The sequence below is a fragment of the Solenopsis invicta genome, chromosome 7, assembly GCF_016802725.1.
Source record: "Solenopsis invicta isolate M01_SB chromosome 7, UNIL_Sinv_3.0, whole genome shotgun sequence".
In the NCBI taxonomy this organism is placed as follows: Eukaryota; Metazoa; Arthropoda; class Insecta; order Hymenoptera; family Formicidae; genus Solenopsis; species Solenopsis invicta.
Window position 1 is genome coordinate 9,795,844 of NC_052670.1, and position 16,581 is coordinate 9,812,424.

Sequence of the window (16,581 nt, forward strand, 5' to 3'; positions counted from 1 at the left end):
AATAGGCATTCGAATAATTCAGATTGAACAGTTCTAAAGCAGCCGACATATCGGCTAAGTTCACTCCATTCATTCGGGTGTACAGCGGCGATCGTGGCGCCGCTGGCGTTCGATCATTGGAACTATTCCGGTCGCGTGAAAGTAAACCAACGCGTGTGACTGCGTGTGACGGCTGCGAGAGATCAACGCGGAACGATCAGCGGAGCCAGGGACACTCCCGATTTGCGCGAGTTTCAGAGGTATTTATCGGAGAGGCGGGCATCCTCGTTATCGCATGTTACGTTTGATTCGCCCGGCTCGGCGCGACGGCTCGATGCGAAGCGGTCCCTCCGCGTGAAACGCCCGACGGAAACCACGTCAGGATTCCACGACGCGGCGACGTTCGGCTTTCGCGGCATCCGTGCCTATCCTTCGTGGAGAAGTTGGGAGGAGTGCGCGGCACCGCCTTTCTCGTTTACTCGTGTTACACTCCGCGACGGTTTTCGGCCTATCTCTCGCTCCGGCCGGCACCGCTCGATAATCGCGACAGGTCGGGCGCGGCGGCGGCGGCGGTGGCAGCGGCCTGCTGTGCTTCTCCTTACGTGTTTCGTCGCAATTATTTATAACGTTCGCGTCGGCACCCTCGCGCGAGTTGAGTTAAAGGGAAGAAAAAAAGTAGCGGGGAAAATCCGAGCGCGGTAGTAGCGTACGTCACATACGAAGTGTCCCCCGTGTATCTTTTTCGCTTTTGTTTTTTTTTGTTTTTTTTTGACATCTTCTACTTCTCGTCTTTGATTTTCGTTCACGTAGACGAAAACCGTGGCGAATCTCGAATAGTAACATGTGTCGTGTGGGTGTGTAATTTAATTTGATTAGTAAGTTCATTGCTCTTCTCTGGTTGACATTGTTATTTCTATTATTTGACAATAGCGTGTCTAAAATATTACATGTCTCTCTCTTTCTCCTTCTCTTTATTTATGACATTATTTGCTGTAATATTAAAAACAACTTGTTATTGAATTTCTTACTAAGATTTATGTATCACTGATTTGTTTTTCACATATAGAATATAACACAAGTTTAAATTATCTATGCATATTAATATAAATTGATAAAATATAACATAATTCTTTCAAGTACATAATATAAATAAATACTGAAGGTTTCCTATTGTTAATAGTGCCCTGATATTCCAACTGTTCTAAATCTGCTGTCCAAGATATGCAATTCTGAGAATCTAGTTAACACTTATTGTAGTTCATGTCTATTATCTTCCTTCTTGTTCTCTTTATTGAAAAAACAGGAGGCAATTGGAATAAAAGTCAATATATGTCAGACCCAAAATTACAAATTTGGGATAGCAGTGTTCTAATTTATTTGTTTTAAATGTAAAAAATAGTGCAATAAACTTGTTGATATATTGTAAAATATATTATAATGGAGACCACACACATATGAAACTATCCACTATATACTCTTTATCCTAGGCTTAGATTTCTCATACTGACAACATAATTCTCACATCCTGCCATTGTTGTTTCTGCTCTGCTTTAATTAAGATAACCATCAGAAAGAGACCCTTATTTTGAACAAGTGTGTAAGATATATATACAATTATAAATTTATTCTCTTGCAATGGAAATATGTGTGTGTGTGTGTGTGTGTGTGTGTGGATTTTTGCAAGATTTATAAAAATAATATAGAAAATAATATAAATAAATTATGTTGCAAGTACTTTTATGTTTAGGAAGCCTTTAATGTTCAAGTAACAAAATTCTATTACTCTACACTTTTAAGATATGGTGGACATTTAGTGACCACTTTATTTTAATTGAAGGTAATTATCTCAAAAATGTCGAGGAAGCCAGGAGCTACCCAAGCCATGCATAAGGTCATAATGGTTGGGAGTGGAGGTGTTGGAAAATCTGCCCTGACATTACAATTCATGTATGATGAGGTAAAAAAAGAAAATGACTTAAAAATAAGAAAAGATGATAGATAATTCTTGTTTATTATTATTAACTTAACATGATTTTCATCTTTCAATTTCTACATATTTATTAATAAACATTATAATGATACTTTAAGATTTTTCTTTTAAACATTAGTTTAGAAAACTATTTCTTATAACATTAATTGTGATGTTAAAATCACACAGTTTGTTGAAGATTACGAACCTACAAAAGCAGACTCCTATAGAAAGAAAGTTGTATTAGATGGAGAAGAGGTACAAATAGATATTTTGGACACTGCAGGACAAGAAGATTACGCAGCAATTCGGGACAATTATTTTCGTAGTGGGGAAGGGTTTCTTTGTGTATTTTCAATAACAGAAGATGATAGTTTTCAAGCTACACAGGAATTTAGGTCAGTAAAGTTTGATAAAACTAGTTACACACACACACACACACACACACACACACACACACACACACACACACACACACACACTAGTTTAATAAAATTACTGGAAGAGAAAATTTCAATATGATAATTTTTCATGTATTGTTTGATTGTTTATTCTATATGAATAGAAAAAAATCTGTTTTCTTTTCCATAGAGAACAAATTCTCAGGGTAAAAAATGATGAGAACATTCCATTTTTATTAGTGGGAAATAAAAGTGATTTACAAGAAAAAAGAAAGGTTAGTTTAGCCGAAGCTCAAGCGAGATCCCAACAGTGGGGTGTTCCATATGTGGAAACAAGTGCTAAAACAAAAGAAAATGTAGACAAGGTAAAACGCTGATTGTGTGTAACATAATTTTTATTTTATTTTACTGACAATCTATATATAAAATAATATTTTACGTAATTTTTTTCTTATATTAATATTATTTTTTTATTAAAAAGCTAACTAATATTACTTTTTGATTCTGATTTTTCTCAGTTTTATTTTTCATAAAACGAAGAACATGTAGGATTAATTTTTTAATTATAGTTGTAATGCTAGATGTTTCACTGCAGAACATTTTATTCATCAATCATATACATACATACATACTAGTGTAGTTAAATCGTAGATGCATTTACATATATATTTCTTGTTGCTTTTATTTTTTTCAATGTAATGTATCGCATATGAATTGATTGCACGAAATATTGCATCTTTAAATAGGCTTACAATTCTGCAGTCTGTATATTTATAAATTGTTATACATCACCATGTATTGTGCTGTTGCCTTTGCACACAATTCTCGTTTTTTTTGTTTTTTTTTTTACGAATATGAGGAATACAATGTTTATTTTATAACGCACATTTTATATGCCTTAAAGCTTTGAGACAGCATCCATTGCACATTTGCAGGTATTTTTCGACTTGATGCGTGAGATAAGGTCACGCAAAATTGAAGATAAATCAGCAAGCAATGGTCGAGGTAAAGACCGTACCAAGAGGAAGAAAAAGAAGTGCATTATTCTATAGGTTTGCTATTTTTTTCTCGCACCATATTTTATTTTAGAATTTATTTAAGAAAAGATGATGTAACTGCAGCATTTGCTATCTTGGGAGTTTTAATTTATCAATATTAGGTAATATTAATAGACATTTCCTATATATTTTATGTTAATAAACTAAAAAAGAATTTAACTTAAATTTAAAAAATATATTTAAAATAGGAAATACGAATTTAAAAGCCATGCTGAATGTTGTGCATCAAAACAAAAACTAATGATCAAAATAAAAGCAAACGTTTCGACTTTTAATAAATAGTCTTCACCAGTGTATACAGATCTTAGAATCTGTAACAACAAACAATTAGATTATATGCTTTATCGTAAACTTAACGCATCGAAATAACTAATAATTCAAATTTTACCGAGTATGAATCTACGACATCCGCTTACAAAAACGTACAAGATCAAATCAAGCTTACACATGATATATCGAAAGCGCCTTAGTCTAAGTGGTAATCTCAAGGAACGTGAAAAGAGACATCGGAGACTTTCGGAACATGAATCTAGTGAAACACTGCTCTCAAGTTTGTTTTTCCTATTTTGAATTGTTATTCACAGGAGATTTAACTTTTCATATTTGTTTTAATTTAAAAAATATATATATTTTATTGCTTTATCTCCATTTTAATTCCGTTTTACATTCATTGATATTTGAGATGTCCAAATTTTATACTTTCATTTAATAAGTTGTTTACAAATATTTATTAGTTATTCACATAATAAATTTGAAATATCCGCTTATCTGTAAAGCTTATCACAGCTTTTGCAAGGCATGTATGCTTTTTTTTAATGATGGTGTTAGAATGTTCTGTGTTATATGTCATATAACTTACCTACATATATGTTATATATTATAAATAAATACATAGTAATTATAAGAAAACAGAAAAGCATCAAATATTTTACTCTTAAAATATTGCTGTTGATTATAATAAATATTCTTTCTCTCATTAATTTGATTATACAGAATTATAATTTTAAATGTTTTTATTACTTTAAAATTAACTAACTTGAAATTAGATTCTGTAAATACAATATTTTTTTTTATTTATGGTATTTCAATAAAATATTCTCTAAAAGAAACAAAGTAAAAATATATTAACGAGAGAAAATAAAAATTGTTTTTTTATAAATAAACTTTTTTAAAAATATTTTATTAAAATATTTTGAAAAAATATCTATATTAATTTACTTGTAATATTATTGGTTATGTCTTTTTTTCTTTCTTAATTTAATATTAATATATATTTTAATTTTTATTTATCAATGTGTGCAAGTTTCAAAAAATTAGTTTACAGAAAAATAAATAAAAACATGTCTGCTCCATTCCATTGCAGGTGTTCTTTGATTTATTGAGAGCAATAGCTGCTCGCAAGGCACAGGACAACCAAGGAGATGGGAGTGAACGTAATAAGGAAACAAAGTGCTGCATCTTGCTATAACAAACATAAAACGATATGTAGCTTATATTACGGAAGGTTCAACTCCTATAATTGAAAACTAAGCGTAAGAGAACTGTATTTATACAAAAATGAAAGTTTTCTGACACTTTACAGTGAATTGACGCTCTTAATCTTCGCTGTTCACTATATTATACACAGAATATATTGAAACTCAAGATATATATACAATTTATTCTAATATATTTATATATATTAAATATTATACAACTGATATATATTTCAAGGACATCATATATTACCTGTTTTCTATAAAATTATTAAAAAAAAAGTTTAATAGCAATACATTTTATTACTTTCTAGTTTATATCACTATGTAACATATAATTTGAATTAAAAAACAAAATTTATAACATTCAGTGGCACAAAGTTATGAAGATGCGTGCAAGATTACTTGCAAAATTATTTTTCCTTAGAGTGCTGAAATAATATATTTGGAGGAGACTGAAAATGTGAACAATACATGATTTATGAAGATCTTTTGTTTTGTTTTTTTAATTGTGCAAATAATGTAATTACATTCATGTTGAAATAAAAATTGTATTCTCAGTTGCCGTTTGCATTATTTATTTGCAACCTTTAATAAGTTCAGCACTCTTTAATGTGTTTAAAACTATATAACTATAGAAATGTATGAATGGGATTCAACATACTTGACATATTTTTATTATCGATTTGATGAATCAAGTTCAGATTTATCAAAGTAGTCATAACACTGTAAAGTAATGAAAACTTGTAATTTGTAAGCAATTTGTTTATATATATATATATATATATATATATATATATATATATATGAATGTATTTCACATAGTTTTAATGTATCGCTATGTTTTATTTTATATAGTTATTTTTATCACAGCATTTTATAGTGTAACAGTTTGATATCTCGAACGTGTGTGAGTGAATTTTATAACACAGTTGCAACACATTAATAATTATTTCTCTTTGTTGTATAAAATGTTATATATTAGATTTTATTACAAAAAAAATGATCGCATTTTGCGTGCAAATATGTATAATAAATTTAGGATTTTAAGTATAAATCCTAGGCACAAAACCAAAATAGAAGGTTATAATCAAAACATTGATTTATTATAATCTTAAATTTTTATAATGAAAGATAATCAGTGGCTGATTTTGCAGTAGCATTTAGCATTCGTGATTATTGTCATTACTCGCACATCTGAAATATCAAGCCATGATGTAAAAATAAAACAAATTTTTTATGTTTAACATATTAGACTGTAATTAGAGACTGATTGTATAATTAATTCACATAATTAAGAGTCACTTGTTTAAAAAACTTCTACCTCTATGAGGTGCATTTATACAGATACATAAACCAATTTTAATACAGCTTTGACCGAAGAGAAAAGTGACTTGACAATTGTATTACAGAATGGTAATTATATAAAGTTCGCAAAATGCGTATGTTATAGTAGTTTTCTTATAAAAGAAAAGTGAAATATTTGTCTATTTAATTTTGATACTTTTGTACTGTTGACATTGATTGTGCCTTTTAAGTGTTCACTGTTAATGTAACGAGGTCAATCAAACTTTGAAACTAAGATTCTTTAGAAGAGTTTTATGACGACATTTAGATCCAAATATACAATATTCAGATATATGTATATATATGTGTGTGTATATCTATGTGTATGTATATGTATATATATATATATATATATATATATATATATATATATATCATACATTATCTATACCACTATATATATCTTTGCAATTCTATGTTTGATCTGCTATTTTGTCATAGATTAAATGCCTTTTTATGTAACATTGATATGATTTATCGAACTGTTATTTATCTATTAAATTATTATCCAAACGATTTTAATCAGTTCCAAGTATAGAATACATTTATTAAAACATACAACACATTAAATATCTTTTATATTATTTTACAACAAATTATAATTTTTAAATTATATATTTTCGTAATTCGATGATAAGATAGTTTAAGTGGATCATTTGTGTTAATATTAAACAATAAATAAAATTTTTAATTAAAAGAATAATAACAATTTTATTTCTATATATGTATGATAAAAATAATTAAATAACTATTAAATTATTCTGGTATCATGCATAGCTATTTCAAATCCGACGAATATTTGGCGCGCAGTTTGCATAAGTTTGATTGTAAAAATTATTATTCAGCACTAAGATCCATTGTGATTGACATAAGTAGTCTTATATTTATATTTAAAAATAATTTGTCTTATTAAAGATTGTACCTATATTGAGTAAAAGTAATAGAACTAATGAAGAACTAATCCATCACGCAATGTATCAGGACATATGGTTTCAGTAGGAGCACCTAGGAACAGTATAACTAGAATATGACCTAGGTGCTTACTGAATGGTTAAATAATAATTAAAGATGATTGGTTCTTACCTTCGAATCTAACCAATGACGCTTTATAATACAAATAGAGAATAGATATCTTGGATGAATGTCATTTTATCTAAGATTTATGATGACGTAATTAACGAAATAATAATAATTTAAATTGTCATGCAATAATTTCTGTGTACACATTTTCTTAATCCATATCTCTAAAAATATTTATTAATGATTATTATTTATAAAGAATTACAATTTTTTATAAATACTTTTATTTTTTGAAATTGTATGTAAAACGTCATAGCTATAAAATGATTTTTATAGCAATATGATGTGATAAGCCCCCTTTTTTTTAGTTGAATTGGTTGCATTACCTCATAGTTTATTTTTTCCCTTTCACGTTGGAAGAAAAAAGGTAAACTCTGAGCTGATACAGTCAAAGAACAAGCTTAATATTTAACGGATTATAATTAATGAATTTATATATTAAAATTCAAAATTTTTTTTTCAAAATTAATTATTTCTGCAGCAAAGTGCAAAGAAGCAACAAAATACAAGGAAATAAAACAAATAAAGTAGAATGATGCAGCAAAATTTTATAAAAACTTCTCATTTTTTAGGACACTTAATTTCGCAATTTTATTTCTTTTGGAACGGCATTCTATAAAAATTTAAAAAAATAATACATATTTTTATATGTACATTTAGACTTTCATGCGCAGAAGTAAAGAAATAGATCTCTGAACGTCCTTTCTGAATTCATATTTTATAATACAGATGTGGTCTTTGTCTAATTAATATTATAGAGTATATGCAATATTTCTCTTTTGTTTATATACATGTAGTGCCCCGAAATTGATGTAACATCTTTTCACATAGAATTATGCCATTAACAAAGTTTCTTTTGCAAATTTAACGCACTATGTAATATAAATCATACTCAATTTTTTTTTATATTGAGTATGTTTGTGGTTTTCATAAATGAAAATAATATTATAAATTACTGTACATTTATTTTATGTCACTCATTAAATAGCCAATTATTTTGCAATATCAATGTCGGAATTACAAGATAATACAATTGGAGACTATTATTTTGAGTTACAAGTGGTGTGTGCTTAATGTATTAATAAATATACAATATTGAGATAGTTGGAATGATTTATCCCCTGTAAACTTATTGAAATTAAAATGTACTGTAGTAGAAAACATTTTTTAAATATATGTAATTTGTTGTCAATGTTTAGACTAACAATATTCTATTTTTTCTTTTCGACATTGACAATTAATTACAAAAATAGTGTTTTAACAATTATGATCAACAAAATTACATCGCTATGGATAAAAAGTAGTAATGCAAATGATGCTGTTAAATGCATCACAGTCTTCAATGAGAAACTTCGGGTTTTTGCATGTGCATATGTGTGAAGTTAGAAATCAATATTACTCAAATATTATAAATGGCTAATATATTACGTATATTCAACAGTTTCTATATACAATATATTAATAATTAAACAATTGCAATAGCCAATGTGTGATGAAAACATCTTTGTGCCTTATGTTAAGATAAGATTTTTCTCCTATTGTATTATGCACTCTATTTGCAGAAATAAAAATTTCCTAAAAAATATGAGGGGTACAGACAGACGAGGATCCATATCAAACATCACTTCAGTAAAAATATTACTGATAATTAAATGTACTAATTTATATTCCATTGTGCGTTAATCACAGTTGTTTAGAACCTTCTGCTTTTTTCACTGTTGGTGGAACACTTGATGTAATTGGAGGATTTTTTACCTCATCGGATTTGGAATTACTTTTAAGAACAGCAGCTGATTTCTGCTTGTCTTCTTCGGGACCTCCGTAGGCTTTGCTGGATTCTCTAACAGCATTGTCTATTAATTCTTCTTTTCCAAATCCTGACTCAGTTGTTACCGGCGTAGCTGGAACCGTAGATTTATGCGTAGCTTTTATATTCTCTTTTGTCTCGGATGTCTTGGAATCCTTTTCTAATGATTTTTGTATTTGTTCCTCTACTTCTAATACTTCTTCTTTATCCATTAATTCTATCAATTCATTCACTTGCTCTTTGCTTAATTTAACATCTTCCTTACCTATTAATTCTACAACCTGTAAAAAATATGCATTATACAATTAATAAAAATATATTCATGAAGAAATATAGTTTTGTAATCTTGCTTTTATATATGTGTGTGTGTGTGTGTGTGTGTGTGTGCGCGCGCGTGCGTGCGTGCGTGTGTGTGTGTGTGTGTGTGTGTGCATGTTGACTGCTCTTATTGTAATTAATAAAAATTTATAATTTATCTCATACTTTTAAGACATCTTCTATTTTTATAGCACCATCGTGATCGTCATCAATTTTTCCTAAAATTTCTGCTATGCGTTTCAAACGATGTTCGTCGGGTACACTTTGAATTTGCTTAATGGCAGCAACTAGTTCATCTATTTTAACTAATTCTTCAACATCTTTGACATCCCGTTTCTCATCAGGACCCAATGACTTGAATCTTTGTTTAACTTTTTTCTCAGATTGCTCGAGCTCCAGCAAAACGGCATCCATTTTTGAAATCATTTTGTTAACCTTTTTGAATAATCTATTAGCACCTTTTGATACTTTAATATTTTCTATATCTGCTTGACCTTTTGCCTCTGCTTTAATTTGATATAACTCTTTAATATCTTCTTGATATTCTGCCATTTCTTCTTTGAGTTCTTTAATTTCCTCTTTCTCTACAGCCATATTTTTATTATCCTATAAATAAAAAATAAAATCATATAATATTGAAAATTTTGTAAATATGAATAATTTTATATATATATATATTTTAATATTGTTTACTCACTTTACCAATTGAATCCAAAGCTTGTTCTAAAACTTTGACATCTGTGGTAGTAATTTCATCTGTTTTAGTAGTGGATTCCAGAACAGGCTGTGGTTCAGCTTCTTTCTTTTCCTTTCTTTCTTCTTCGATTTTAAGTTCTTCCATTTTTATGATCTCGATATTGGTCTTATGATCCAGCTTGCCCTCTTTTTCTCCAATAGCACCTTGAGTACGAGCTACAACTGCATCAGGCAGGGCCGAAATGGTTGCTTTCAGCTTGTCTGACATAGGTACCGTCTCCGGTATCATAAGCGCTCGTGATAGCAATAGTAAAGAGGGTGGAACCTTTTTAATTAAACTCAAATCCAACCACTGTGATAATTGTTCCCTTAATCTGCCCTCTGGCAATCCATAAGCGCGCATACCACGTGCCTTGCAAGCTTGTTGTAATTCAGCTCTGGTTAAGGTATTAACTCCTTCTTTTTCAATTAGCTATTTAGAACCGAAAAAATTTGATATATTAAACAAAGATTTAAAAAAAGAATTTTATAAAATTAAAAATACTTTGTTGAACGTACTTTGTCATCTGCAGTAAGACTTCTGAGTCTCATCCTAAGTAGAAATCGTAAAAAATTGGTAGTTCCAAGTGTTTGCACATCTAATACACGACATAAAGCAATTAGTTGCGGTCGTGAGAGAGAATCTAGGGTGATTTCATCCTCGAAAACTTTGCTAAATTTCATAATTTCTTCGTTCGTTGCGACAGTGCCGGTTGTTCGTACTTTGTAGAAAAATTCTACAAACTCTTTAGCTTTCTGAGATTTGTGATCTGATGACTGCAATGCCATTTCATCCAATGTTTTTTGTAAAAATTTTGCCATTTCTATTTTGACCTGTATGTAAAAAATATTTATTAAAATAATATTTAGGACATTCAAGAAAGCGTGATTATCATGCAGGTCATTGTTATTTTTTCCTGCTGGACTATCTTCAATCAAGAACTTTTTATGCATAAATATTTCTGTGACTTAAAAACATGCATGCTTATCTCTGTGCATTAATTATAATCAATGTAACATTTAGTAACCATCTAACTCGTGATCTATGGATTATGCCATCCACAAATGATTAGACGAAAATGTGTCCGTCATGAACGTGTTAATAAAGCTTTTACCAAAATATGCTATTTGCATGTCTCATGAAGTTTTTATCATATTTATCAAATTATGTTTATGCACGTAATTTTTATTAAATTCTATGGCTGCGTTTGAGAAACAACGCTATTGCATCATTATATTTTTATCTTTTATCAGACAAGAATAGAATAATAGTGCTTGACAGCATCGCTTAAACGCAGTCTATATCTTAAATTAATATTTTAATGAATTTAAATCCAATATTCTCATACCTTTAAAGCCTGCTTAAGCTTGTCTTCTTTTTCAGTTGCTGTTTGGAAAGTAGAAGGCAGCATGCCAGGGAATAACTTAATTGCCACTGGTAATAAAAATTCCATAAATGGAACGATAATAAAAACGGAGAATGGAATTAATCTGAACATATCTCCGGTTGTTTTTACTAACTGTCAGAAAAATGTAATTAATATTTTAATATTAATATAACACGTAACAATTAAATATTTAACATACCAAACGATGCTCCCTTCTGCTTAGTTCTTTCCCATGTAAAATTCTCCATATTAATTTTGCTGATACTTTCATGTCGAGTCCCAATAATCGAAACCCATGATAATAATGCAATAGTTCGCCTTTAATTTTTTGCCATATTGTGACTTTAGCAACAGCTTTTTTTGCTTGTTCACAATCCTTCACAGCACTGTCTACTATTTTATCTTTAAGTTCTTTCTCTTCCTTGATGGATTTTACTGTTTCTTCTATTTTTGACGACGGCTCTTGACCTCTCCAACTTGGAGATACATAAAAGGTACGAACTTGTAGGTATGTTATATTTTTATTATTAATATTATTGATATACATTGGTGATACTATAGGTTCCAGCAATAATCTTCTTGGATCTCTCAAGTCGGTATAAATTAGAGCTATGCTACCCATCGTATGATTCATATTGCACCATAATTTAAACGGGGAGTACCCTGAAATGCAAAATTAGAAGTTCTTAATTATTTAAAAATTACAAAGTATAAAGGAAAAACTTATTTAACTCATTTAATACTAGTATAAATTATAAAGATTAATAATAATAAATACCATTCTGTCTTTTCACTGATAATAAAAAAAATTAAAATAAATTAAATATACTAACAATAAATTCGCGACTAATCGAAAGATGGAGCAATAGAATAGATAATATGTACAATAACCATATCCAATCCTTTCTTAGGTAGCAAATTGATGTAATTTGTTGTCATTTTAATGACGACAAATTATGTCAGCTTGCTACTTGGATTATTTTGGATAATTGTCTTTTAAATTTCTCAAAAACTTAATTTTATTTTAACCTGTTGTCCATTATTTTATGGGTAATTCTTTTCTAATTATTGTTCTAATATTTAATGGTGTAACAAATACACTAAGAAAAGTTATTAATTGGACTAAATTTTTCAACTTGATTAAATTTTTCAGTTTAACTATTTATATATTTGATTTAAATACATAAAATACTCGAACATCTATTTAAGCATTCATCAATTTGACTTAATTACGTATATATTTAATTTCAATACATAAATATATCAACTGAAGAAATTCAAATAAATTGAACAATTTAGTCAACAATTTTTTTCTCAGTATATTTATGGAAAAAAATTGATAAATTTAAACTGATTTAGAATCATGTGTAGGAAAAAACCTCAAAATTTTCAGATTTATCCTTTATTTTCTTAAAGAAAATATAATCATCATAATAATACGCTCTTTGCCAAATAGAAATTTGTATGGTGTAAAAAATTCAAAACGTATAACACAACGTAATAATTACTCTACGTTTCTTTTTCTTTATTTTTATTTAAATGTGATTGCATTATAAACCATTGGACAAAAATTTGTAGAAACGATATTCGAAGTGAGGCGAATTATTATTTTCATTGCGAGGCGTGTATTATCTGTCGTTATATAAATGTAGGTTTGGTATTATCTATGGTAAGACAGCAGGTTATCGTGTAAAATCATGCCGATCTAAAATGGGACGTGAAGTAATGCACAGTGATACGTACGTCGAGTGATGACTCCACCGTGACCGGCAATCATCGTTTTCGTGTAAACTAACGCGTTCATAGCGTGTCACTCTCTCCGCAATTAGCCCGGAATACTTTAGGACCGTCGTCGTGCTGTCTCGCTGCAAGTACCATGTGTGAACACACGTGAACTGATACGAACACGCGACAAGTCACGTCGGTCACGTCTATCACACACCGCCAACCGCTTTGAACATAGCTTGAGTGGAGCTCGAGTCAGTTCAATTCAGTTCGGTTTATTTGTAGTTCTCCCGTCCCCACTTTGACTTTTCGGGGATACGACTATAAAATAATATTCTTTGCTTCATATAATTGTCGAGTCCGTAGGTCTTGAAATGCAATACGTAAATTGCGTCAGCAATCAAAATCTCCCCAAAAAATTTTTTTCGAACAAAACTTCCGAACACATTCACGTTTCAGCGAGACTTGGCGAGACTCAGCCAGACTTTGGAAGTTTCGAGCTCGAGTCGAAGATCAGCTGGCGCCATTGTCGCAGAATGGCGAAAATTCGAGACGAGAAACTTTCGCGTCATGTCCTCATGATGAGTTACGTTAGGTTTGTTCTTTTTGAGAATTGCGCGTCGTTTTACATTTTTCTTCGTGGACAATAAATCAAAGTTAATCTACATTAGTAGAAACACACATGGATGATTAAATAATATAGGTAATTAAATAAATTATTTTATTTTGTTAATATTAGAATTGAGCGAGTTCAAGCCGGCATGATTTGTTGGATTTAGAGGAAAACCAATCACTTTATCGTTCCACGAGCAGTTTAGCTGGCCTGAACTTGCTCATTAATCAGCTTTTTGTTATTTAGGTCGATAATTAAATTAGACAAACGACAACGCTCTATATACATATAATTAGAAATTTTGTTCTAAACAATAAAATACTGAATTAAATTAATCGGCGGTCGGTCATAGTCGCTCTATAGGAATCGGATATTATCGCGCGATGGAAACCCGCCGCCGCGCGGCGGGTCGGTAACGGTCACCCGGGAACGTAAGCCCTGCATGTGACGCTGTCCGTCATCCGTCCGATCCGTCGCTGTTTTCGCCGTTCGTGTATGAAAACAGTCTCATTGACAATCGTGGTCGATCTACTCCGGTGCACGCGTCCACCTTGTCGGCTGGAAAACACGGCGGAAGAAACGATTGAGAGACGCTGCCCGTTATTGCGCCGTTCACTTAGCTTATGTACGTTATATACGTTAGTGTCGAAATTAGTATTCGGAAGGTAACTGGTCTGAAGACGAGCGGTTGCTGACGCAAGGTGTTTTAAAAACTTGCGAAGATGAGCGACGATCAGACGAATGAACAGAGCCCAACTACGGAGGTAAGTCGCGCCATTTACCAATCGGACGATGAGCGATTAAATCCGAAAAGGATTAATTAATTAATAACATAGCTTAATATAAAATTAGCGTGTTGAGAAACTACAAATTCTTTCCATGACTTATCGGAACATTACTACACAGAGAGCAACATTTTTCATTTGAAAGTTGTTGCACATTATTTTATTTATAATTGATTGATTGATTGGAGTAGTTTTTTTTATCTTGCACTTTATTTTTATACACAAATATTTACAGATGTATATCTGTCTGTAGCTTACTTATGCAATAAATTCTTTTGCATAAATGTCAAGATTGTATGACATTGAAACAAATATGTGGTGCTGCATATAACAATGAACATGAATTTTAGTAGAAGACTCAGGAAAAGCCTAAGTTGAAGCACATACATAATCTTTCAAATTCTATTTGCATAGAATTGCTTGTTTGTACAAAAGAGGATATAATTACATGTATATGAATGGACCTTTATAAAAGATTTTGTTATAGCTGTCGTCGAGTGATATAGAAAAGTTGGAGGAAGCAAAATTAAAAGCAAAGTTCCCAAATGCAGCTGGTCGACCATTTGGCGGTCATTCTGCGTTTTTGCAGAAGAGGCTAGCCAAAGGGGTAAATGTCAATCTGCCAATTTTGATTGCATAGTTTCTTTAATAAAGATAGCTTTTTTTTGTAAATTTCATGGTTTCTTCAAGTGATTAATCTCAACATTTTCAGCAAAAATATTTTGATTCTGGGGATTATCAAATGGCAAAACAAAAGTCCACAGCTAAACCAAAGCCAGCTGGTGTTCTGCCAACAGGAGACGCTATACCAACACCAGAAACAGTACCACAGCGAAAAACATCTATTATCCAACAAAAATTCAATACATCGACAACATCATAAAATCTGCTAGATTACTTTATCACTTCTCAGAATACATTTTGTTAATTAGCTTTATATTTGGATGCTAGAGTAACATGATACAATTATAATTGGCAGTTTTATATAATTTTACATACTTGAAGATATTTTCAGGATCTTCCACAAAACATTTTACAGTATCACAAAATTTTCATACCTTGAGAAAACCAACTAATTTATAGTCGGTTTATTCTCAAAATAGCATCTGGTAATATTATTAAAAACAGTGTTCTATATACGTATGTGCCACAGTGCTATATAACTTTTATAATATATGAAAGTAACTAAGTGTGCTTGACGTATTATATTTTTCTTCATTGTCTATACTTTGGATATTTTTTTAGAAATTAATTCCGATTTTCAGAAAAAAAAAATTAAAAGAGTTAAAGATATAAAGATTGCACATGTATTCAAGTTATATTGTTAGCCAGCAATAAATTAGCATTCTACGTGCACATATGTAAAAATTTATATTGAGAATGTGTGAGAATAAGTAAAGGAGTAATAATAAATATGTAACAGCAGGAAAATTTATCTTGGTGATGTGTAATCACTATAATTTGATTATAATTCACTTGTGCATGATTGAGAGTAAGAGTATACAGATCTGCATTTCCAAAGCTGCTGTGATGCGCTCTTAGTAAGACTATTTTCTTATGAAAAGCCATATTTACTGTAAAAATCTCTAGTATGAACATAATAATTTTAAACTTAACTACAGTTTTGCTTATTGTAAACTACATTTAGTAATATATTGCAACTCTATAAAATCTTTTTTATCATTTATTCATACCTTCCCATTACAATTATTACATTACTTTTCATTACAATAGCGTCGCATAAATAAAAAAAAAAAAATATCAAAAATTCTTTACTTTGTGGTGACTTTGATCAATATCGATCAAAATTCAAAGATTTTATACAAATTGAGAAAAATGTGTTTATTGTTTGCAAAAAAGATTCTGTCTAAATATAATTTTCTTTTTAGAATTACTGCCAA

The 16,581-nt window shown here is 30.2% G+C and overlaps 3 protein-coding genes across 8 annotated transcripts; 2 read left to right on the forward strand and 1 right to left on the reverse strand.

Moving 5' to 3' along the window:
- Positions 1-104: 104 nt before the first annotated feature.
- LOC105200068 (ras-related protein Ral-a) lies at positions 105-11,695 on the forward strand. Of its 6 annotated transcripts, none has more exons than XM_039452028.1 (7): positions 105-239; positions 1,467-1,572; positions 1,817-1,936; positions 2,138-2,346; positions 2,540-2,714; positions 3,285-3,401; positions 4,771-5,447. In XM_039452028.1, the coding sequence occupies exons 3-6, from the start codon at positions 1,832-1,834 to the stop codon at positions 3,399-3,401; spliced, it is 606 nt and encodes a 201-aa protein (XP_039307962.1). In that variant the 5' UTR covers positions 105-239; positions 1,467-1,572; positions 1,817-1,831; the 3' UTR covers positions 4,771-5,447. The 6 variants fall into 6 exon arrangements, 5 of the variants coding, with proteins under 5 accessions (XP_039307962.1, XP_011165751.1, XP_011165750.1 ...); XM_026138671.2 differs by lacking the exon at positions 105-239 and adding an exon at positions 588-854; XR_850946.3 differs by lacking the exons at positions 1,467-1,572; positions 3,285-3,401 and adding an exon at positions 11,554-11,695 and having other exon boundaries at positions 121-239; positions 4,771-4,939.
- LOC105200078 (LETM1 domain-containing protein LETM2, mitochondrial) lies at positions 7,761-13,832 on the reverse strand. The gene is made up of 7 exons (XM_026138669.2): positions 13,301-13,832; positions 11,757-12,220; positions 11,519-11,689; positions 10,689-11,003; positions 10,132-10,602; positions 9,600-10,040; positions 7,761-9,397 (listed from the first exon to the last, which is right to left on the reverse strand). The coding sequence occupies exons 1-7, from the start codon at positions 13,359-13,361 to the stop codon at positions 8,993-8,995; spliced, it is 2,328 nt and encodes a 775-aa protein (XP_025994454.1). The 5' UTR covers positions 13,362-13,832; the 3' UTR covers positions 7,761-8,992.
- A 461-nt stretch (positions 13,833-14,293) lies between these two features.
- On the forward strand, positions 14,294-16,351 carry LOC105200065 (alpha-endosulfine). Its single transcript, XM_011167442.3, has 3 exons — positions 14,294-14,659; positions 15,168-15,287; positions 15,393-16,351. Exons 1-3 carry the CDS (start codon positions 14,618-14,620, stop codon positions 15,561-15,563), a joined length of 333 nt encoding a protein of 110 aa, XP_011165744.1. The 5' UTR covers positions 14,294-14,617; the 3' UTR covers positions 15,564-16,351.
- The last annotated feature ends 230 nt before the right edge of the window (positions 16,352-16,581 follow it).